At 36.1% G+C, this 24,768-nt stretch overlaps 1 protein-coding gene across 6 annotated transcripts in view; it reads right to left on the bottom strand.

Annotated features, from left to right (window-relative positions):
- Positions 1-24,768, bottom strand: part of FNBP1L (formin binding protein 1 like) — a 105,575-nt gene that overhangs the window by 18,027 nt on the left and 62,780 nt on the right. For 3 of the 6 annotated variants that reach the window (XM_063625493.1, XM_063625494.1, XM_063625492.1), the window contains exons 3-9: positions 14,729-14,782; positions 13,380-13,527; positions 12,556-12,618; positions 7,161-7,265; positions 6,098-6,226; positions 3,900-4,046; positions 2,059-2,262 (exon numbers count right to left, since the gene is read on the bottom strand). In XM_063625493.1, the coding sequence (XP_063481563.1) occupies positions 2,059-2,262; positions 3,900-4,046; positions 6,098-6,226; positions 7,161-7,265; positions 12,556-12,618; positions 13,380-13,527; positions 14,729-14,782 (850 nt within the window). Of the gene's footprint in view, positions 1-483; positions 643-2,058; positions 2,263-3,899; positions 4,047-6,097; positions 6,227-7,160; positions 7,266-12,555; positions 12,619-13,379; positions 13,528-13,779; positions 13,895-14,728; positions 14,783-24,768 lie in introns of those variants that run through there. The other 3 variants (XM_063625490.1, XM_063625491.1, XM_063625495.1) reach the window with 2 other exon arrangements.

The following is a 24,768-nucleotide window of genomic DNA, read 5'->3' as shown; positions in this document are numbered from 1 at the left end:
TGCCTCTCTTTAATTTTTTTAACTATTGGAAACTGTGTTTTATACATCTGAAAATAAGCAGGGCAATTAAAATTGAGCTTGACATTTTATTGTCAACAAAATAATATTTTATAAAATTGGCAGGTGAAGTCAGCATTGGTGACAAATTATTACAAGAGTAACTCCAGTGACAAATTACTGAAAGTCTTAAAAATGTAAATACATTACAAGACAATGGTGAACATGATTTCACATAAACAAAAAAATAGCTAAAATATGATTGTACCCAGCACCCTCTTTATAATACCATTCTTTTATGGTTGAGCATTTCAAATGTTATAAAGAGGAGTTGTTTTTTAACTTGAGGGCAGCTATTCTTAATTCTGTGGTGTTTTTAAACTGTGTATTTATAGGAGAGAGCCTTATAATGAGGGTGGAGAGTATTAAAAGCCACACTACACACACAATAGGCCATCATGCATTTTAACCCATTATTAAACTTACCCCTCTTTTGAGGCTTCTGAAAGAAGGAATTCTGGGCTTCCCTGTTTTTATTTCATTCATACAATAATGCACGGGCTCAATGGAGAATGTGAGAAACTGGGACCCATTAGGAGTACTGGATGTGAATAAACTAGTAGGGGTTAAGGGTGGGGACTGTGGCTAATATGGAAATAAAGAAAGGAATCAATAAGCCAAATGTGCATAGTTTTTTCCTAAATGAAAATTCTATTTTTGGCAACATACTTTTCACAAAATATATCTCAAAGTTTTCTGTAAAAATATTATGAGAAAGTAAACACAGTTTTGCCCAAAACTATTATTAAAAAAAATCAAATTTACTTTTTAAAATGTACCATTTCACTTGATTACTTTTTACATCGGACAAATTAAAAACACAGAGTTCACAAATTATATTGTCAAAGAAAGCAATATGGCCTAGATTTTAAAATTCTCTTCTAATTTCTAGAATATTAGCATTACCATGGTACTTGTCAAGAAATAAAGCTGGCAGCTACACCTAAAGTTGTCTAAATAGGCAATGTCACACATAAAATATTAAAACTCTAACTGATTATTATCAAAAATAGGCAAAAAAATTTTCATTACATTCATGGCTTTCCTCTCAGGCTGTTTCTATTTCATCCTTATTTCACCTTTTTCTTTTAATTCCAGTATTCCTTGTACATCTAAGCTCTTCTAGCTACCTCAATCTGACTAAAACAGGTCTCACCTCTCAACTTCTTGACTGGACAATATGACTAAAAGGATAAATAAAGCATGAGTTAATTATAATTGTGCTTTTAAAGATATAGGTATATTATTATGAGTTAAATTTTAATTTTATCTACACTCATATGCCATGATCAAAAAATGAATTAAAATAATCAAGTATACTTTAATAAATATAGCACATCAGATTAAAAGTATTTCTCTATTCTCCTTACTAATAAGACATGAGTACAACCACTTAATTGATAAGAAAGACAAAGCGCCCATCTATTTCATTTGCTCACATGCTGATCTATATCTATCTAAAATAAAGAGCACATCAGAAGGTCGGTTCTAACAAGAAGTTAAGAGTGAGATTCTCTTACCGAACTAGAAATTGTTTTAAACTTCAATTAACCAAAACTGAACCCTTCCCATTAAAAACTCATATGGATGATAAAAATAATTTTAGTAGTAGGATCTATAAAACCTAACTTGACATGTATTATGGCTGTGGTCAATCATTCATTCCATTTGAGAATTCCAATTTTAGTGGTATTTTAGTTAGATCATGTTTCCTTAAAAATTCTGATGGAAACTACATACAAATGAAACTTCAAAAGCATATAACTTAACTAGATATTAACAACTTTGTTAATACTCTTACCCATTATTAAGCGGTAGTCAAATGTTAAATCCATAAATAACTGTTACCATTAAGGTATTCCTAATATAAGTGAAAGGTTAACTGAATCATTCAAATTGAAAATATTTATTCTTCATTAATGGTAAATCATTTTCCATTCAATACCCACATTGTTTTAGTTGGTACACTTAATCAGCATATAGGAATTTTATGACTTTTACCTTTGGCTTCTTTCCAAAGAGCCACAATTTGCCCTTGGCCTTTCCTACTGTGGTTTTGGCATCCATCTTCCCACTCTCCTGTTTGGATGCACTGATAGTCCCATCAGAAATGGTTCTATATATATGTTGACTGTAATCTTCAAATGGAAAGTCTCCTGGAGGTTCAAAACCAGATTTGAAGGAGTCTACCACCATTTGAGAGTCCTGTACAAAAGAAACTAAGTTTTAAAACTGTTTCACTTGCTCATAATTCTACATTAGCTTTCATAACTTTTTCAGTACAAGAAAACAACAAAGTTTAAATAATTCCACAGTAATCATTAAGGTAAATAATTTATTCCCATGAATGTGTAACAAACTCAAAATATTTTAATCCCAAAAGAAAAATATACTTGCAAATTACCACTTAATTTATAATACCCATAAAATGTTTTTACTTGGTAGCTTTAACCACCTGAAATTCATCTGAAGACTACTTAGCTGAAAAAGACCTAACTGACAAAAAGAATACAGAAAGAGGTTATTAACAAGTAGAAATTTTGAGAAGTTTCAAAAGAAAAAGGCTTTTTGCTTTAAAAGATAGATGTCAACAAAGAAGCTAATCTTTGGAGTGAGGAAAGAACATCTAATTGTAAAAGAGAGTAAAAGATGAGTAGGAAAGGCTTTCTAACTCATCCAACATGGGAAAAGATAAATAAATTAAATACATACTGTGGAATGTTAACAGAGCAACAGGGAAAAGATCTCATAAACACTACTGAGTGCAAAAAACATCTGAAAGTAAAGTTTAATACCATGTACTTAAAATTTTTAAACTCACATAAATATTGTTTTTAGACATACATACCTCTACCTGAATGCTTTACTGACACCTTAAAATCATTATTTTCAGAGTATCTCTACAAACTCCTCCCCACCCCTAACAACAACCTCTTCTCTTTTGTTGCCTATTTCTGTTAACAGTACATTTTGCCCTTCATTTAGTCAAAAGTCATCCTTAAGTCATAGCTTACTTTTGTCAGTAATGCTACCCTCGGCAATAATTTGCTAAAGGGTAGTTAGAGAGAAGAGGACTCTAATGATGTTGTATAAACTTGTATCCAGCCATGCTGAAAGCCAAAAATCCTCTTTTCTAAATTTAAGTAAGAATTCTATTAGCTGTTACAGAAAGGATCCTCACTAATATAATATCTACTTGACAGGTTCATGAAGATTAAAATATGTGGCACATATCTGATACCCTACAAACACCAGTTCTCTTCTCTTGCCACTGCCTTTCCTCAGTTTCTGCCAACCATGCTTTTGATCACTCAATCAACATTTACTGACATAAAAGAACACTAGTCCTTAATCAAGATACAATGTGATTACCTATATTTCCTCAAGGGGAAGAGGACTATGCTGTTTCATCTGCACATAATGCCCTCCTTCCTTCTCCTCATGGGTCATCACTCCATATGCTACCCACATTTCTTGATCCAGCTCAAGTGCTAAAGGCAACTCTGACCACATACTTCTCTAAATTTTCACTAAACTAATAGTATAACGCAATTTGTAACATACAGTTCCTAGGTTAGACTCTTTGATGAGAATTGAAAACTTAGTGGGAGAAGAAGGGAGTTAGAAATCTTTTTTTTTTTTTTTTTTTAAGAAAGAATTAGAACTTTCGCATGTAGAATTAACCTCAGAACTCAAAGGAATCTATTGCAAGACATTCTTCTACAGAATATAATTTAGAACCACACATCAGATTACTTTATTCCTTTCTCAACTCATTTCACTAACTTAACTGCACACCTAAACCAAACAGATGCATTCAAAGATAATTATGTAGCACTTACTCTTCTTTCATCAACTGATTTTGCTGCAAGAATCATTCCTTCCAAACATTTTGAAATGATAGGAATAACTTTGCGTTCTGAGTCAGCAAATCCTCTGTAACACTCACTGAGTTTAACAGTCCTTCGTTCGTCCATTTCTTGTAGTTGCTAATAATCAAGAATTTTTTTAAAAAGAGAAAACTGAATTTTTCAATCATTCTAAAGGAGATCAATTAGTGATCCCCCACCAAAAAATAAAGATTTCTACCCTCATAGTTACACTGTTGTTAATACCTTTTAACAAGTGTTATTGACTTATAATACTTAAAACCTGAGGCGTGCTAAACAACAAAAGAAAGAAAAAAAATAGTAAGGCACTTAGTACTGTTTTCCTAAAAACAGATGACACTGGGATTCTAGCTTTCTAAAAGGACCCCTTACTGGCTATCAGCTCCCTGCCCCATACCACTCCCACCTTTTACTCTTCAATCAGAGTAGTTCTTGTTTAATGCTTCCAGGAAACATTTCATTTGATGACAAAATTCTGGTGCTTTTTTTTTTTTTTTTTTAAAGCAATTGGTCCATAACATATACAAGTCTGAGACTTTTTTTTTTTTTTTTTTTTTTTGAGGCGGAGTCTCACTCTGTGGCCAGGTTGGATGGAGTGCAGTTGCGCAATCTTGGCTCACTGCAACCTCCACCTCCCAGGTTCAAGCAATTCTCCTGCCTCAGCCTCTCAAGTAGCTGGGACTACAGGCACATGCCACCATGCCCAGCTAATTTTTGTATTTTTAGTAGCGATGGGGTTTCACCATGTTGGCCAGGATGGTCTCAATCTCTTGACCTCGTGATCCACCTGCCTTGGCCTCCCAAAGTGCTGGGATTACAGGCGTGAGCCACTGCCCCCGGCCAAGTCTGAGACTTCTAACCTCAAGTTAATTCAGGATACTTTGGTAAGACCTGGCTGGACCAACAGTCCATACTAGTTGTTTATCAACAGGTACCCAGACCTACTGCAGTGTACAGCTCAGAGCTGGGGATACATGAGGAAAAACAGGAAGTCACAAGCTTAAAGTGGCACATATGGAATCCTCACAACTGAAAATTCACTGGCACATGCCACTAGGAAATATGTTGGAACACATAAAGTCCAACAACTTAAAGGCATTTTTTTTGACATATCCTATTTGCCAGCACTGACCTTTCTGTTTCGTTGAAAGCAGTTACACTGCTTTGTCCCCAGACTCCCATAGCCTGGGACTTTGAGACCTGCATTTTCACAGAAGAATTGCTCCATAGAAAGGTCCAAATCCAAGTATCAGGCCCAAAACACAAAAGGTAGTTTATCTCCATAAGTTATAGCTTCCCCAGAATATGAAGACTTAACTATTAAGCCTAGAAAAGCATCACAGTGAAGACTGGCAGGCTTGGCCCTCTGGATTCAATGACCAGAATTCCGGTCCCCACTCCAGTTCACTATCTCTCACTGTGCTTCCTTTGTATTTCCAACTTGTCATAAAGAAGAAAAAGTGTACCCGGGCTGACACTCTTCCCACATAAGCTCTGCTCATTGAGATAATACCTCATCAACACTGCTTTACTAAATCCCTTTTCTGTAATTTCTCTTCTTTCTAGAACAGGCAATAAAATAATTTAACCCTCATGAAAATTCTGAGGTCTTTTTTTACCTGAGGCTGTTTGGCAACTGTTATCATCAAGTGATGACAGACAGGATTTATAAGCAAGCTCAAAGTCTGAATTACATTTATCATCTAACAGAGCCAGCATGATAAGCAGGCAAAAACCATGCTAGCAAATACATTTTGTAGATTTATTTCTGCCATCTGGACTGATGCCAATGACTCTGGTTTGGTATAAAAATGCTACATCTCAATTCTAGGTGAGCAGATTACAATATACAAATTCAATTAATTCTCCTTTGTCATGTCAAAATACTTAATGATAAAGTATTTAAATGTATCTTACAAATGTCATTGTTTTAGTAAACTGTTTATAACACTAATAGTAGATATGTAGGAAAATGTGTGACTTAAAAGTTAGAAAACACTTGCTTTCAAATCTATAATCATAAAGGAATCTCTCATCCCTAATCTTGATGTCTAGTGAATCTAGAAAGATTCTGATGTCTAAGATTTACAAGTTTTATATTTAAACACCAGTTAATCTAAAACTAGATTAACTTCATATCTAAGATTTACCTTGTAAATCTGAGGAATCACTACATAAAAATGTTTATGTTGTTCTCCATTAAAGTTTTGTAATTGTGCAGCATATTCATTTTTATTTTCATCAGCCATATGCGTACGCAGATTCAACTGCTGTTTGGCCTAGGGGCAAATTGGTCAAAATCATTACCAAGAACAACAACAAAATCACAGCAATTCACTTTTTTGAAAATTATACTAAAACTAGATTTTATCAATGGAGAAGCCAACACCTGACATCAAAAGAATAATGATGTGGCATGACTTTTGTGAACTATTAATATCATTTAAAATATAAGGAGACACTTGCAGATCTTACTGTCAGAGTGGTCTCCTTATTACAATATTCTTCCCTCCCTCATTACAATAGTATTCCCTGATAGCAATAAGACATTCTAATATAGACTCTCCTTACCAAATCCAGATAAAAAAACAAATGAAAACATTATAGCTTGAAACAGTGTGCTTTTAATCAGAAGAGAAAAACAAGTAGCTTTAGGAATATTTTCAGATTGTTAAAAAAGTTAACAGTAAAACATTTCTTTATGATCCACCTATATCCAACTAAAATATGGAACTTAAATCACAGTGAAACTAAATAATAATATGATTATTGAATAATGCAACATTCAACAGTGTTTCCACCAATGTGTAGAACCACAGATACTTTAAGGAATGCTTATTTAGAACACAGTTCTGTTCCTCTTGATCTCTTGTACAAAGTCAAATTACAACAGTTATTCTCTAACTAATTAGTTATTACCCCATCAACACATCTTAGCTTTCTAACCTATTTTGGAATAGGATAAAAACTCAATCCCAGTAGCAACTACATCTTTCCTTTAAATTTGAATGCAGCTAAGATATTGTAATAAATTAACACATATTACTTTCTCAGACCAATATGTATAATTTAAAGTTGGCAAATATTTGTATATTTTAGACTTAGATACAGTGTATCTCGAGTAAATCCTAATACTGTACTCATGCAAATGTCGTGACTACTTTCCTTATGCAAATAATAATATTTTGACATTAAAGTTGGAGTATTTCTTACCTTTTCAACATCTGCCTTCGTTGCATTAGTATCATTATCCAATCTTTCATAACTCTGTTGTGCCTTTTCTGCCTCCCTACATTCTCTTTCAAACTTCTTTTTACTCTGTTAAAAAGAATTAAAATATCACACTGAGAAAATAAAATTAGGCTAACTTCATTTAAGAAATAACTTTAGACAGCATTAGGAGAAATAACTAACATAGATGACGGGTTGATGGGTGCAGCAAACAACCACGGCACATGTATACCTATGTAACAAACCTGCACGTTCTGCACATGTATCCCAGAACTTAAAGTATAATAATTTTAAAAAGAGAGAAAAAAGAAATAACTTTAAAATGTGCCACTGTGTATTGTGTGGAAATGAACTGCGCACTAAGTAAAATTTGTCCTTTCTAAATTAGAAAATAAATTTTACTATTACAACCAATCTACATTCCTTAAATATCAGACATTAATTACAGACTATGAAGAAAAAAAACATAGGCACGACTGAGTTAATATTTATTATATATCTCACTCAGAAAATGTGTGTTTTATAATTTTTTTATAAAAAATATAAGTCCTCAACTTCAGGAGGACTTTTTTGGTTTGGCGTTTTTTGTTCAGTTGGTTTGTTTTGGCATTTATTTTTATACTTTTTTGGTGAGATCCAATGTAGCTTGGGATATGCAGAGTCCCCCCAAAGTGGTTTTATATTGTTTCTTCCAGGTGTCCTACGAAGACCATCAGCCCAGACCCCAAATCTTTTTAAATTTTATTTCATTCAAACTATTATGACTTTGTAAAAACTATTCACAACTGAGCCATGTAAAATATATGTCATATTATATTTCCTTTCCTACATAATTTTCTGAAATTCTGGAGTTAATACATGTCTTCATTTTTTCAATTTGCTTAGTTTCCAATGCATAATTCAACCCGTTTTTTCCAGTTCTTTAAAACTGTCTGCAGTTAATTCTAACACATTAGGAATTCTATTGATTTTATTTTCTTGATAAATCTTTCCCAAAGCCTTCTAAACTTGCTGGAATTTGAACTCATTACCAACTAGGCCTAATGCATAGTTGTTACCTTAGCATTTCCCTCCCCCATCAACCTGTGTGGATTCATTTTACCTCTATCTTTGTTTGGATGTCCTATTTCCTAGTTTTATGCTTTCTCCTTTCTTGATTCACTTCCTCATTTTGCTAGAACACATTCAGCAGCAGCCTCCTAAAAGGTCTGCAGGAGATAACTGAATCTCCATGGCTAATAATGCCTTTACCATCATTTTTAATCGACAAAATTTGGCTGGATATAGAACTCTAAGTTGGAAATCACTTTCCTTCAAAAACTTAAAAGTATTGCTCCACTATTCTTCTGGCTTCCTGTGTGACTATCCTGTCTATTCCATTCTGATCCCTGACCCATTGTACAAACCATGTTTATTTGTTTGGGGGTTTTTTCTCCCTGGAGGGTGGTAGAATCTTCTCTCCAAAGTGTTCTGAAATTTCAAGAGATGTGGACCCACTGTGCTGAGCACCTGGGATATCCTTTCTATCTGGAAATTCATGTCTTTCAGTTCTGGGAAAACTTTCTTGAGTTATTTTTGTCCTTTTCTAGGTTTTGTTCCTTTTCTATGTTTTCTCTTTTCTAGTATGTTTACTATTTTGGAAATGAACCTACTGGATGAGTCTCCTAATTTTCCACATTTTCAATGTCTGTCATTTTGCTCTACTGGGGTATTTTATTGAACTTTATCTTTCATTTTTTTTCTACTATCATAAAGTTATTTTTTGTTCTTTATATGTTTCTTTTAAAATAACACCTTATTTCATGGATGTAAAATTTTCTCTATTCCCTTTGAGAATATTAGCTAACAGCTGTAGGTATTTTCCTTGTTTGTTTTTGCATTTTAATTTTCATTTCCTTTCATAGTCACATTGCCTTCTTTCCTACATATTAGTTCTAGTCCCTCAGGCGCACATTAGATGTCTTCTTTAAATATCCTGGGATCCTTGGATATCTGCTCTTATTTAAAAAGCCGATGAAAGCTCCACAGATGGGGCTTTACAGATTATGATATTTTCCTCCAGGGTGACATGGCCAGGTAGTTTGTTTCCTTGGAAAAACCTGGCATCAGTTTCTATAAGCTTTTTCTCCCTAACTGATTAGATTATCCCAAAAGACTTCCAATTTCTTCCCTGGAAAATATACACCTTGCAACCTGTGCTCTGAGAATTCCTCAGAAGAAGCAAACAGGGGATCTCAATATTTTGTATTTACCTAACCTCCTTTATCGAACCAGCTACAATGTTAAATTCTTACCCTGGAAATCCAAGCCCTTAGCAAGTACCAGGTCCAGGAAACCATTATACCTCAAACACCCTGTCCCCATTTTTCCAAATGCCACTGTATCAGCTCAGACACCTACTGCTCTGGATTTGTTTACCCATGGTTCCCTAGCAGTTAGCAATTTCCCTTTCTTTTAAGTAACTAAGAGTTTAAAATACAATTTAAAACTACAATAGCTGTTTTATCAAGCCATTTGTAGCCAAAAGTTTTCGTAGTTCAGTTTGTAATACAGTTACAACCAGATAGGCCTATAACTTACATCAAATAAATGCACTCCAGCATTTTTTACAAATTTATTTAAATGTAGGCTTTATTTTGTACAGGTATTTTGATTAGTATGAGACACCGAATGAGATACTTGTAATTTACTCAAAGCCCCTAAAATATTTAAATACTCATATATAAAGTCACTTTGCTATGAAAATTAAGTTTCCACATTTCATTCTCTGAAACTGAATTCAGAGCTGTGTTTTCCAATCAAGTAACTACAGGCTACTAATTTTGATACAAACTGAGGCTACTTACGTACAAAAGTATTTTTATATTTGGTATCTTATTTGTGGAAAAACACCTACCTAATAATTCCTTGCAAAAGCAAAAGAACTAGTAGTACAATAATATTAAAAATGCTCCTTCCCTGAAAGATAATATAACATTATACAAGATAGAAATATATTCCAGAAAAGACTGTTTTTCCCTTCATCCTTGGTGTGGCAGACGAAGAACAGCCACTTCTACTCTCCTCCTCTTGCTTAGCAGAGCCTGCCCCGCCCAGTACAGAGGCGGAAAACAGCTAATACTTGCTCTCCTAGACACCTCACAGCCAGGGCAGAGGTAAGTAATCTAATTCTGTCAAAGGCACCCAGAGGAAATTTGCTGGGGACTTTCTGGGAAAGCTTTTCTTCCCTGATAAAATGTGGATAGTTGGAAGTGAAATGCTGCCTTTTTCTCACCTCTGGATAAAACTGAATGAGGATATGGTGTTTAGCTGTTTAAGCCTACTGTTGACCTTAAGGAGACATGGCTGAGGAAAAGAGCACCTGGTCAAGATGGCAAAGTAGACAGGTGAAAAGGAGATGGAGCCTGGTGACAACCCTGGGCTACTGACTAACTATGGAACTGCTCCATTTCTGAGCTCTGCTCTTATAAAATTGTATGCTCTGTTACTTGGAGCCTCCTAACTGATGGACCTGGCATCTCTGTTGCTTCTATCTTCTTAACCTCTGGCCATTCCTTTAAGACCTCCTTTACAGGCTCTTCTGTCCTGATCTTAAATGCCAGTACTGCCTACTTTATTCATCCCAAGGTTAATAACTGTCTTTTAATTTTTTTCCTCAATTTTTAATACTCTGTCACTAATTCAACCTGTCCACCAGTTCTTTACATCACCTCACAATTATTTCAAACATGTTAGGAATTCTACAATTTCATTTTCTTGACTAAACAGGAAGACATGGAACTAGGAAATGGGATCCTACACTTGTTTCTACATATTAAACAGAAATTATATTGGTTAGTTTCCCTCACTAGACTGCAGGTGCTACAAAAACAAGAACCATGTCATACTTACTTTTGTACCTCCAGAGTACATGTCAAGGATACTTTTCAATAAACAAAAATAGAGCTGAACTCACCTTTTTTAATAGTATTGTTAATGCCTTACAGAAATCTCTCCTACATTTTTGATGCTTCTTTCTTTCTTATGACCTCTAAAACTTTTGCTTAACAACTGTCAATTGTTCTAAAGGCAAGTTGGCACCTATTAAGAATAATTTGTGCCAACACCAATTTTTAAAGGAACCAATGACTCATGAATGTAGGAGTATGTTATTTTCTGCAAATGAAAACACACACACTCATTAGGCGGCAGATACTAAGGATGACAGTTAAGGCAATTTAAAACTTAATCAACATAAATACTTTGTAAAGTCTTGCTGAAACCAATTAGAAAATCAAAATGAAAATGAAAACAGATTATTAATATACCTAAGAACTCTCAATATTACATCAATGGTAGTTACATAGTAGAAATGTAATCAAAGTTTTGAATATGCATTTTTAAAAGGGAAAGAAAACAGGCTGAAAGCAATGGAAGTATATGCATGAGATTTTTAATCTCAAAGTACTTTTTCTAACAAGCACAGGCTAAACTGATTAACATGGAAAAACTCTCTTCAGCATAATTTTCAAGGAACACGCAGTGTCCACCAGAGAAATATGCTAGTAAAGAGTAAACTGTTCGATAACTTGAGGGTCCAAAAAGAGTATCTTATACTACAGAATATCATTTAATAGAGCTTTTTTTGTTTTTTTGACTCTAATCCCATGACACAGATTATAGAGCATTTTATGTAAAGGCAACTGCAGTGTTCCATGTGAACATCTTGTTTTACAAATTATATACAAGAGCATTTAAGAAAAACCACATGAGGAAGTGCCTTGGGGAAATTTTTAAGTAAATAATTATTATGCCTTTATAATTTTGCCCTACAAAGTACTTTATTTCCTACAATGGGAAGGTCTCTATTAGCAGGCCAGTATCAGGAGCATTTACAAAATTATACAATGACTGAACTGGAAGAAACATTTCATATCATCTCGTTCACTCTCTTCATTTTTCACATGCTAAAAATGAAGTCAAGAGAAATCAAGTGCTAAGTTAAAGGTAGAAAAAGAATCTTGATTATTCTCAGTCCTCAGGAAATAGTCTTCTAAGATATATCTCCTTTTCCCTCTTACTTCTATCTTCTATTAATACTTTACAGTAACTACTTTAAAGTAAAAAAAAAAAAAAAACAAAGAATCTCCTTAAATGTTCACAATGATTGAAGATTATAGAGTTCTTAAGTATAGAGTTATAAAGGACAACAGGAAAAATGACAAAATGACCTCACATCCTCCATTTACTTTATTGACTATTATGCAATAATACCAATGTCAAATTATTAATAATACACTGAGAAACATTAAACTCAAACAGATATGAAGCATAAAAGAATTTAGGGCTAATCTAGTCTACAAGATTTTATATCAACCATGAAAACGTCATAACTCACATTATCCATCTGTTTCCAGCACATGTCAAGATATTGTTGAGCTTTTCGTCCTTCTTGCAGATGCTGAAGATTATAACCACAGCCAAAAAAAACAAAAAAACAAAATAAAACAAAAACAAATAAAAATAATTACATTTAAACATTAAAGTCTAAAGTCCCCAAAAGGCTTTCACTTTATTTTTTCAAGGTACTGATTATATAACTTTACCTAGACTTAGGAAGAAAGTAAAGCAAATCTTCCTAAAAATGCATTTTATAGGATATTGTCTTAACACTTTACATATAACCTTGAAAACAGATACAATTTCCAGGAAAATAATGATTGTCTTGAACAGTGGATGACAAACATTTCTTATACAAGGTCAGATAAATATTGTAGGCTTTTTAAGTCACACTGTCTCTGTGACACTCAACTCTGCTAATGCAAAAGCAGCCACAGGCAATATAAAAGTCAATGAATGTGGGTCTGTTCCAATAAAATTTTATGTATGAACATTAAAAATAAAATTTCATATAACTGTCAATGTCACGAAATATTATTCTTTTTTCAACCATCTAAAAATATAAAAATCATTCTTAGCCTGTGGCAACTAGCAAACAAAACCAAGCAGTTGGTTGGGTTTGGCCCATAGGCTGTAGTTTGCCCAACTTAAATCCAAAAGGATCATAAATTAGCAAGAGTATTTTGCGATAATTTTTAGCTAGAAGAAATGTAGTGAAATAGAAAACCAGTTTATGCTGAACACACATTTTAAAAAAAACAAAGTGTTTCTGTGTGACTATTTCATATATTATTGCAATTCAATGAAAATTGTAAGAATTACCATTTTCCTTTCAGTTTTCAGATCATGAGCATATCTCATTAATTCACCATATACTCTGTGCGCCATTTCTTCTGCTACAACTTCTCGCTGTCCTGCATAGTCATTTAACTCATTAAGGATATTAAAAAAGGCTACACACGAGGTAAACCTGGCAAAAACATTTCAAAATGGTGAGACTTACTTTTATTTTCATTACAAATGTTGGTGAGGTATGGACTGAATCTAACATTTCACAAATTTTAGCATATTCAACCTAAATCTCATCTACTAGTTCTAAATTAACTTCATATGGAAAAAAATCCTGCATTAAGCTCAAGTCGTACATGTTTGTATATCTTCAAGTAGTCTTTCATTTATTAGTAAAGCGATATTTGGGGTCAAAAAATAATAAGAATACTACCTGCAGGCTCTTTTGGCATACTGGAATCTCTTAAGTTGCCAACTGACTGGCCTGAGCTTGGGAATGAACTTGGTTGGATTCCTAGGCTTGGCAGCTGAACCTGTTGCAGAGATGATGTGCTTGCCAAATGCATCTCGATGGCTGATCTACAGAACAATTTTGCTATCAGCTCTGGACACAGCTGCCTGTATGCCTGCCCATATCCTGAATGGAAGTGAAGTGCCATTATAGTTGACACCAAAGGGGGTAGAAGGGTCAAAAATAAGGGTAAAAACGTGTGTGAGGGAAGGAGAGAAACAAAGAGAATCACTGTATTAATGTATATATCTACTTTGAACATACTGCGGAACACTCTCTTACAGCTGAAGATTAACGGCTCAGATAGGACTCCATTAACACTAAACCTGAGAATCCTAACAACTGACAATTATATACAGAGTTGCTTGTTTAAGTCGAGTCTCCTCTTGTTTCTCCAACTAAACAGTCATCCACATATTCCTCTTTAAGACCACAAAAAAACTCGTACGTGATTTCTAACCTTTTTATTTATTTCTAATGCAAAAACTCTCAGTGCTTTTCAACATCCCTTTATACCAAATTGTTTTACTATCTATAAGAGTAAAAGCAAGAATCTAAGAAGCCAACAACTACACAACCAAGCGTGAAAAATATGCTTTTCTTCTGCAGACTAAATCACTCAAGTGGAGTCCTAGTCTACATTTTAATTGAAAATCTGTATTTGACTATTCTAGAAAACTGTTGATCAAGCCCACTACAGTATTTATCCTCATAAAAGATAAACAGTAGTTACTTCTTTCATAAACATTAATTTTTAAATTAAACTTTATAAAATCTTTATAAAAAGCTAAGAATATATTTATCTTACTAATAAAAATATAACTATTTTTAAATTTTTTAATATGCATTAATGAACAGGTATGTAATTTACCGTGGCTCTTCATCTTTGGATGAACGTTTGGGGCAGTACTTCTTAACCAGATTTCTATAGGAAGAAGATTTTTTAAAGTTTATTAAAAATTTCAACTGTTGTTACCATTGAAATAGTCTGTTTTCAATTTCATTCAATCATGAATTTTATGATAGAAAACAATTAAGACAGCAATATGATCTCTACTCCATTAGCATCATAATATGTAATCATTACTTACAATTTGTTCTTAAAATACTGATACCTGGAGAAAGAAAGGTTATTTCTGTATTTTCATATGAATGTAATCACAGCAATTTGGTTGATGTTACTATCAAATAAGAAAAGAGTTAAGAGGAAGAATAGAAGAAACAAAGTACAGTTGACCCTCTGTATTCCAGGGTTCCACAACCACAGATTCAACGACGGGTCAAAAATATTCAAATAAGTAAATAACAATACAGCTATAAAAAGTAATACAAATTAAAAAACCAATGGAGCCTAACAAATATTTACATAGCATTTACACTGTATTAGGCATTCTAGGTTATCTAGAGATGACTTAAAGTATGAGGAGGATGTGGGTAGGTTATAGGCAAATGTTATGCTGTTTTATATAAGGGACTGAGCATCTTTGGATTTTGGTATTCATGGATCTGGGAACCAATCTCCCTCAGGAACAATTACACTCAGTATGTGAAACTGAGTCAGGGCAAAAAGAAACATTTCAAAGAAATACCATCGCTTCTTTTTTTTTTTTTTCACAAATGGGGGACTTTAATACTAAGGTAAAACATAAGCAAATCCTGACTCAAGGGATAAAAGAACAGCTTGTCACCATCTCCATAACTCTACTTTTATATGCAAATCATTATGTGACTTCTTACCCTTCTCTTTTCTAGGCAAATGAATTACATTCTGACTTGTAACTGTTTTTTGCCTTCATCCATGTCTGCTCTTAACATTCTTAGAGTAGAATGCTACCTTATTTCATCTTTTCAAAACCAGAAAGAGACTAGCATACGGACTTTGGAGCCAGATTGGACTACCTTTGTTTGAATCCTGGTTGGTTGGTTGGTTGGTTGGTTGGTTGGCTGGTTTGTTTACTGAGATGGAGTCTCACTGTGTTGCCCAGGCTGGAGTGCAGTGGTGTGATCTCAGCTCACTGAAACCTCCACCTCCTGGGTTCAGGAGATTCTCCAGCCTCAGCCTCCTGAATAGCTCGGATTATAGGTGCATGCCACCACACCCAGCTGATTTTTGTATTTTTAGTGGAGACAGGGTTTCACCACATTGGCCAGGCTGGTCTCCACTCCTGACCTCAGGTGATCCACCTGCCTCAGCCTCCCAAAGTGCTGGGATGAGCCACCATCCAGCTGTTTTATGTAGTACCTATGTAACCTTGGACAATTTGCCTAACTTCTCTGTCCCCTCATTTCCTATAAATGGTGCAAACAGTACCTACCCCAAACAGTTAGGAGAATTAAATGATATAAAGTGCTTTATACCCTGAGTCTCAAAGTATGGTCAACCTGGGTCCAGGAAGGGTCCATAGACTCTTTGGTAATAATCTACAATAAGATAAGTACAGAAGTTGGGAATAATTGTATTTCTTTTGAATCTAATAATTAAAAATTAGGGCCTATATTTTCTATGTCTCTTTTATGTCATGTTTCTAGTATTTAATTTTTATTGTTTACAAAAGCATCAGTACACAATGGATTGGAAACTAAAACTGGTCCATCATCACAAACAATTTGAGATGCACTGCTTAAAACTATAAGCAGTTTTAAAGTAAGTGGTCCTACTATCTTTCAATACTATAAAAGAATCACTGTCTTAATTATTCTCAGATTAGTATCAATTAATTCCACTTGAATCAATTTATTCATTCTATAAATTGTCTATTATGTGCTAAGCACCATGCAGACTACTAGGAGCATCATAAATAAAAGAGGACCCATGAGCAGGAGACTTATAATCTATTGAAAGGAGATAAGTATATACCAATAATTGTAATATACAGCATGGTAAGTGCTATGATAAGATATACAAAGAAAAGGAAGACCTAACACCCAATGAGGGGTGGATAAAGAACAGGCAAGACATTGAGAAAAGAGTTTAGATCAACATGTATTGAGTTCCTACCATCAAGAAACCCATAGTTGTCACTGATTATAAAGTTACAGACAAGATGAAAGCATTAGCACTTCACCCACTCTAGGGTGCAACCATAGCTCACTGTAGCCTCAAACTCCTGGGCTTAAGTGATCCTCCTGCCTCAGCCTACCAAGTAGCTAGGACTACAGGCACACACCATCATGCCTGAGTAATAATATTTATATATACTTTTTAAAGAGACAGGGTTTCACTACGTTGCCCAAGTTGGTCTCAAACTCCTGGCCTCAAGTGATCCGCCTGCCTTGGCCTCCCAAAGTACTGGGATTACAGGTGTGAGTCATCCTTGGCCTTCAAAGCTTTGCTGATATTTAATATGTCACTACACTAATACATGTACATAATTTACAAACTGTGCAGTCATATGCTCAAACATTTTTTACAGGTGAGCAATAAAAAGTTCAGAGATCTCTGGTCTAGAGAAATCAAATATATAGACACTCTTACATAACATAATACGGTAAGAACAATAGAGGGCTCTGTAAAGAGGGTTCCCCAGGGGTAGAAAGCTAAAATTTCTGATTTGCTGACTGAGCCTAAAGACATAAACAGGAATTGGGCAACTGAAAACCCCTGGGGGGGAGGATTCTGCTCATTAGAGAAGATCTAATGAGCAAAGACAAAGAAGTGGGGTAAAACAGAGCATTTAAGAACTGTAAGTAGGTTCAATGTTGCTGGAACATCAAACATGAGCTAGAGAATTGCAAGTAGTAAGGTTGAAAAGTAAGAGGGGAACGAAGCAGAGACCCTTCTAAAGTCATATGAAGGAACTCTGAATAAATACTCTTGACCAGTGGTTATTAATCCTGGTTACTCAAACACTAACAAAACTCACTGTTATGAATGATCTACTAATTCACCCAAATATCAGCAAAGCTACTATCTGCTATAAATTAATTATTTCAGATACTAGACTGACAGAAAGAAAGGGACGAGTCATGGTTAGCAAACTAGTAATTGGGCATGACCTACAGTCCTTTCTACAAAAGAACTCAAAAAGAAGAAGGGGAAAACATGATGAACAGAATAATTCACTAGAATAGGCAAATTCAGAGACAGAAAATAGATAATGGCTGCTAGCACATGGAGGAGGAGGAAAGGACTGCTAATGGGTACAGGGTTTTCTTTTTGGGATGACAAAAATATTCTAAAATTCAATTGTGGTTATGGTTGCACAACTACGTAAATACACTAAAAAACCACTCAAGTGTATACCTTAGCAACTGAATCTTATGGCATATGAATTATACCTCAATAAAGCTTCTACAGGAGGAGGAGTGGCAGGTGCACAGGCAGTCCATCTGCCACAGGTACCTCTATTCAACAAGTCTAAAATGAAATTTATCTACTTCTTAATCTTCTTTTACATACCTCTTTTCTTACATTAGTGGCACTACCATCCATCTAGAATTTAGACATTTAAGCCAAAAATTTGACAATCATCCTACACTTTCTCCCACCTTAACATGTTCAATCCCTACAGATTCTATTTCCTAATTAACTTTTTTAAAAACAATAATTTTTATAATAAAAAGGAAAAAATACACAAAGAGAAGCCCTGTCTTGTGACTACTTCATAAAATTGTTTTGTATACAGATGTGGGAGGACAGGCTGCTGGAAGCTACTGCAGTATCTTGAAACCATGAGGGAAAAGACGAAGAGATGTACGAAAATGCCCTGACACCATCACTGAGCTCTAGAATGCCGCTTCCAAATTTGTTGTATAAAATGACTCTATTACGTGACGCTGAATGCTTCTTTTTTTTTTTTTTTTTTTTTTTTTTTTTTGAGACGGAGTCTTGCTCTGTCGCCCAGGCTGGAGTGCAGTGGCGCAATCTCGGCGCACTGCAAGCTCCGCCTCCCGGGTTCACGCCATTCTCCTGCCTCAGCCTCTCCGAGTAGCTGGGACTACAGGCGTCTGCCACCATGCCCGGCTAATTTTTTGTATTTTTAGTAGAGACGGGGTTTCACTGTGGTCTCGATCTCCTGACCTCGTGATCCACCCGCCTCGGCCTCCCAAAGTGCTGGGATAGCTGAATGCTTCTTAACTGACACTACAGAAGAGTTAAATAAAAATGCCCAGTAGAGATATATAGTAAAAACTAGAACTCTAAAGAAACTTCTGGGATCACGATGCAGATATGAGGGTAAACATGTGTAAAGACAAGAACAGAAACAAGGAGTTATCATTTGTCATCCATGTATTACTTGCCAATCTTAATGCTCAACTCTTTATATATAATCTTATGCTTACAACAACTGCAAGCAGATATTAGCCTGACTTTACAGGACTCAGACACATTAAGTGACTTGCCCACAGTCAAATAGCCAGTAAGTGACAAAGCCAAAACCTTCCTCAAATCTGATGCCAACATCAGAGATGGTTAAAATAATGAATGTGAATGAGGCTACTAAAGAAGTATGAAATGAAAGGTAGCTAAAAACCATCTACAAACACAAATTTAACAGGGAAGGAAGAAGAGTTGCTTCAGAAGAACAATAAGGATGAACTAAGCTAGGAAGATTACAGGTAAATAAACTATGTCCCACTACCTATTTTTTTTTTTTTTTTTTTTTTTATGGAGCTGGAGTTTCGCTCTTGTTGCCCAGGCTGGAGTGCAATGGCGCGATCTCGGCTCACTGCAACCTCCGCCTCCCAGGTTCAAGCAATTCTCCTACCTCAGCCTCCCGAATAGCTGGGATTACAGGCATGCACCACCACACCCAGCTAATTTTGTATTTTTAGTAGAGACGGGGTTTCTCCATGTTGAGGCTGGTCTCGAACTCTTGACCTCAGGTGATCCGCCCACCTCGGCCTCCCAAAGTGCTGGGATTACAGGCGTGAGCCACCGCGCCCGGCTCCACTACCTATTTTTAAAACAAAATTTTATTGGAATGCACGACACTCATTCATGCATGCATTGTCTATGGCTGCTTTTGCATTGCAACAACAAAGCTGAGATAACCAAGTTGAGTAGACATATGGGTAACAGAAAACCCAAGAGAAGGGATTTTTTTTAAAAGACGTTCTCAGACAAGTCAGGTGAGGTGTCTCACGCCTGCAATCTCAGTGCTTTGGGAGGCCAAAATGGGAGGATCCCTTGGGGCCAGGAGTTCGAGGATGCAGTGAGCTATGATCGTTGCCACTGCACTCCAGCCTGGGAAAGAGAGTGAGACCGTGTCTCTTAAAAAAAAGAAAAAAAAGACACTTAAGACATTTTGGGAGGCCAAGGCAGACAGATCATTTGAGGTCAGAAGTTTGAGACCAGCCTGACCAACATGCTGAAAACCTGTCTCTACCAAAAATACAAAAAAATTAGCCAAGCATGGTGGCACACTCCTGTAGTCTCAGCTACTCGGGAGGCTGAGGCAGGAGAATGGCGTGAACCCGGGAGGCGGAGCTTGCAGTGAGCCTAGATCGCGCCACTGCACTCCAGCCTGGGCGACAGAGCGAGACTCTGTCTCAAAAAAAAAAAAAGAGGAAGAGGAAGAAGAAGAGGAAAAGAGGAGGAGGAGGAAGAAGGGGGTGAAGAAGAAGTTGTTCTAAGACAGAAACAGTCTATTATCATCAAAGATAATAAAACAGGTACCTAAAATAGGTACCTAAAATATCCATGGAATTTAGCAATTACCAGGTGATTTAACGGTGTGGTTATGACAGGCACAGTCTCCAACCTATAAATGGGGTTGTGTTCTAGAAATTACTTTTAAGTTCGGTGGTTTTGAAGCACAAACTAATGAACTGCATTAAACAAGTCAAATTTAAGCAAAAAGCATTTCATAGAGTGAGTAGTTTCAAAGATTGACTACATTTTTATATATCAACATTTTAAACATTGTTTAGGGTCCCAGTCTGTAGGGGACACGTTTTACCTACCTGTATCACTACCCTTCTTTTGTAACAGCTTGTGGAAACACATTTCTGCTCATCAAAAAGCCATGTTATTTCACACACTTTCCAGCCCCCTAACAGTTTGGTAGAACCATGTGGCCAATTCTGCACTGGGCTATGAGCTCTGTGTAAGTACAGGCTGAAGCATTTAGAGCTTATGTACAACCCTCTGGGCTCCCTCACTCTCTGCTGAAGCAACTGTGGAGGCTGAATGATAAGATGAAGATAAGAACAGTATGGATCCTTGAGTTACCAGATGGACTGTCTGAACTTGCAGCAGACTTTGCATGATTAAGAGTGTTAATAAATGTTTAGTTATGTTTAGTCCCTGGGATTTGGAATTTATTATTCTAGTATAGCCTAATATCCTAAAATACAGCTCCTCCACTGTCATGCCTATGAACCTGTGGTCACAGTGACCACATATTAAGGTCCAGGAGTATTTATTTGATCCAGGTCCATTAATCTAGGCCAATGAAAGTCAATCCTATAATTTCTGTTGTAATTCTTAGGAAGGCATGCGCTCTTTCTGCTGAAGTTGTTAAATTGATAGGACATAATCTTAAAGCCACCGCCCCGGCTAACACACCAAATTATTAATAGTACTCACTTCTCAGGAGAGGAACTGGGAAGGGACTTGAATTTAAATGTTATAATGATCATATAATGCTTCCATAATTAAAAAAATAAAACTAGGCCAGGCATGGTGGCTCACACCTGTAATCCTAGCACTTTGGGAGGCCGAGGCGGGTGGATCACCTGAGGTCAGGAGTTCAAGACCAGCCGGGCCAACATGGCAAAACTCCATCTCTACTAAAAATACAAAAATTAGCCAGATGTGGTGGTGCACACCTATAATCCCAGCTACTAGGGAGGCTGAGGCAGGAGAATCGCTTGAACCCGGGCAGTGGAGGTTGCACTGAGCCAAGATCACGCCACTTCACTGCAGCCTGGGAGAAAGAGTAAAACTCCATCTCATAAATAAATAAATAGAACTAATAATTAAAATATACAATAAGAATTTATTCTTCCGAAGCAGCTGATCTCATTTGGGCCTTCTGAAAAAACAGTCTAAAGTCAACAAAAAGTCATACAAAGGCATGAATGGTTAAGTAAGTCCCGCAAATCCCTGCTTTGCAGTTTTAACACAATATGCTTATTAGCTCAAATAAATTTTAATATGTAAGTGCAAAGCATTCAGGTTGTTCCTAAACTAAAAATATTTTAGACAATTCATCTAGTTTAAGAAATCTGCCCTTAACGTTACTTCCCCTAGGCTCTTTTTCTGTTCAACCCTCTCTAAATCCAGGTTTTCCACCAATTATGATAGCAGGCCGGGCGCGGTGGCTCACGCTTGTAATCCCAGCACTTTGGGAGGCTGAGGTGGGCGGATCACGAGGTCAGGAGATCGAGACCACGGTGAAACCCCGTCTCTACTAAAAATACAAAAAAAATTAGCCGGGCGTGGTGGCAGGCGCCTGTAGTCCCAGCTACTCGGAGAGGCTGAGGCAGGAGAATGGCGTGAACCTGGGAGGTGGAGCTTGCAGTGAGCTGAGATTGCGCCACTGCACTCCAACCTGGGCAACAGAGCGAGACTCCGTCTCAAAAAAAAAAAAAAAAAAAAAAAAATTATGATAGCAGTTTATGTATAAGACATGTTTTTAGTATGTTGTCATAAATCAGGAGTTAACTGAAACAAAGTTTTATACACACAGTAGATACTACAGAAATTATAATAGATTCCATAGATATGCTGATACATTGTTTGGAGGGGTGGGGGAGGGAGGGATGGAGAGAGAGACAGAGAGAGAGAGTGTGTGTGTGTGTGTGTGTGTGTGTGTGTGTGTTCCATGTTTTTCTATGTACTTTGGCTTCATGCACTCTGGATACAAAAGAAATTAATGTTGTTCTTTCAGTTGTCAGAGAAGGCTTCTAAATTTAGTGGGCATCTCCAAAGATTATAGCAGTCTACACATATTAGTTATATATGTGACATTAAATATATCACCCTTTTTAATATATAAGTTGTTGATTCTAATCTTTTTATCCATTCTAGTTTTGTCATATTTATATTTACTTTTGAGTTTCAGTAAAAATTACAAAATATTCCAAATACTTTCTCAAAACATTAATTCACTTCTATTAAAACATTTTGCAGCTAAGTGCCAGAATGTAAACTATCTCAAAAATCTTAAGAGACTGCGAATCACCTCTATACATTTTCAACCTTTCAATATTTGAGAGGCTGAGTTCTAATTACTGTTTAAGAGGTGATCAATATCCTATTTATTTATAAAATGGAATATAAATCATACCATTTCTTCCAGCAAAGGGTAATATTAGAGACCTGAGACTCACTGACTAGTACCCCACCCCTTTTCTTAACTTACTTAAGAGCTGCCAGATTAACACATATGGCCCAATTTGTGGGCTCAGTTAAGTGACCCCCAACGACAGAAAACAAAACAGCTGGGCCAACGAGATCCCTTTCTGAAAGTTGTAAGACTTTGGATCTGACACAGCTTTGAGGCCAGTATGGGAGCTGAATCTCTAAGACATAAAAGTGGCACTGTTGATGACTGTATTTCCTGCCACGTGGAGAAAGCCAGTCTGCACTACTAAAAGAATAAAGCCACCAACCCACCAAAAGAAGAAGAAGAAGAAAAGACAAAGGGCTTTGGCTGTGTTTCAGATACTGTCCTTATTTTTTTCTGTGACCTAGCTGTAGACCAAGCCTTCTAGCAGTAGGACTATTCCAATTCTTGAACTCAATAAAAAAATTAAAATCAATAAATCAATAAATTTATATTGTAAATAAATTTCTCATTATACTTAAATTAGCTCAAGCTGGAGTTCCATCACTTTCGACCAAGAATCTTCTCTCTTATAGTAAAAAATTAAACATAAAAGGCATCCATTGCAAAAAAAAATGAAGCTGGGCCAGGCGCGGTGGCTCATGCCTATAATCCCAGCACTTTGAGAGGCCAAGACAGGTGGATCACAAGGTCAGGAGTTCGAGACCAACCTGGTCAATATGGTGAAACCCCGTCTCTACTAAAAATACAAAAATTAGCTGGGCGTGGTGGCAGGTGCCTGTAGTGCCAGCTACGCAGGAGGCTGAGGCAGGAGAATCATTTTGTAAAAAGTAAAGCAAAGGTTCCTCTTCAAAGACTTTCTTCCCCATCTAATTAGGAATAAATAGTGCTTCTCTTAGAAGCAAAATTTATTTAAAGACCTGTGCTAACATTCTTAAATATCTGCTAGCCATAACAAGGAAATCAATGTACTTTATGCTCTTAGCTCCCACAATTTAGCCTAAATATTTGCCCTAGCATGCTTATACTGGTCCAAGCAAGCATTAGGTCATAGCCAGTTCCTCTTGCTTATTTAAAAGTGTTTTTACCTTTCTCAACATTCCACAAGTTACTTCCTCCCTCCTTTGTTCCCCTCTACCTTGGCCTCTTTTAAAAAAGTTCTAAGTTGCTAGCCAATCGGGATGAGGTGCCGTTCCAGCCAATGGAAACTGGACACAGCAGTAGGGTGGATGCCTCAGGTTATAAATGACCCTGTCTCCTTTGTTCGGTGTACTCTCGTGGCACAAGTGTACCCTTTCTGCAGGAAGTAAAAATGGCCTTACTAAATAAATTTATGTCCAAGTGCTATTTCTTTACGACTCCGAGGAACAAATATTTCAAACAGCTTGAACCCAGGAGACGGAGGTTGCAGTGAGCCGAGATCGCGCCACTGCACTCCTGGCTGGGCGACAAAAGTGAGACTCTATCTCAAAAAAAAAAAAAAAAAAAAAAAAGAAGCTGGACCCTTATAACACATACAAATATTAACTCAAGATGCATCAAAGACCTAAAACTATGAAACTGAGAAGAAAACAAAGGAGAAAATCTTTGTGATGCTGGATTTTGCAATGATTTCTTGGATATGACACCAAAAGCAGGCAAAAAAAATAAAAATAGATAAACTGACTACATCAAA

Source organism: Symphalangus syndactylus, chromosome 12, assembly GCF_028878055.3.
Source record: "Symphalangus syndactylus isolate Jambi chromosome 12, NHGRI_mSymSyn1-v2.1_pri, whole genome shotgun sequence".
NCBI classification, from domain to species: domain Eukaryota; kingdom Metazoa; phylum Chordata; class Mammalia; order Primates; family Hylobatidae; genus Symphalangus; species Symphalangus syndactylus.
The sequence above is the reverse complement of the archived record's forward strand: the minus strand, read 5'-3'. Positions and strand labels throughout refer to the sequence as shown.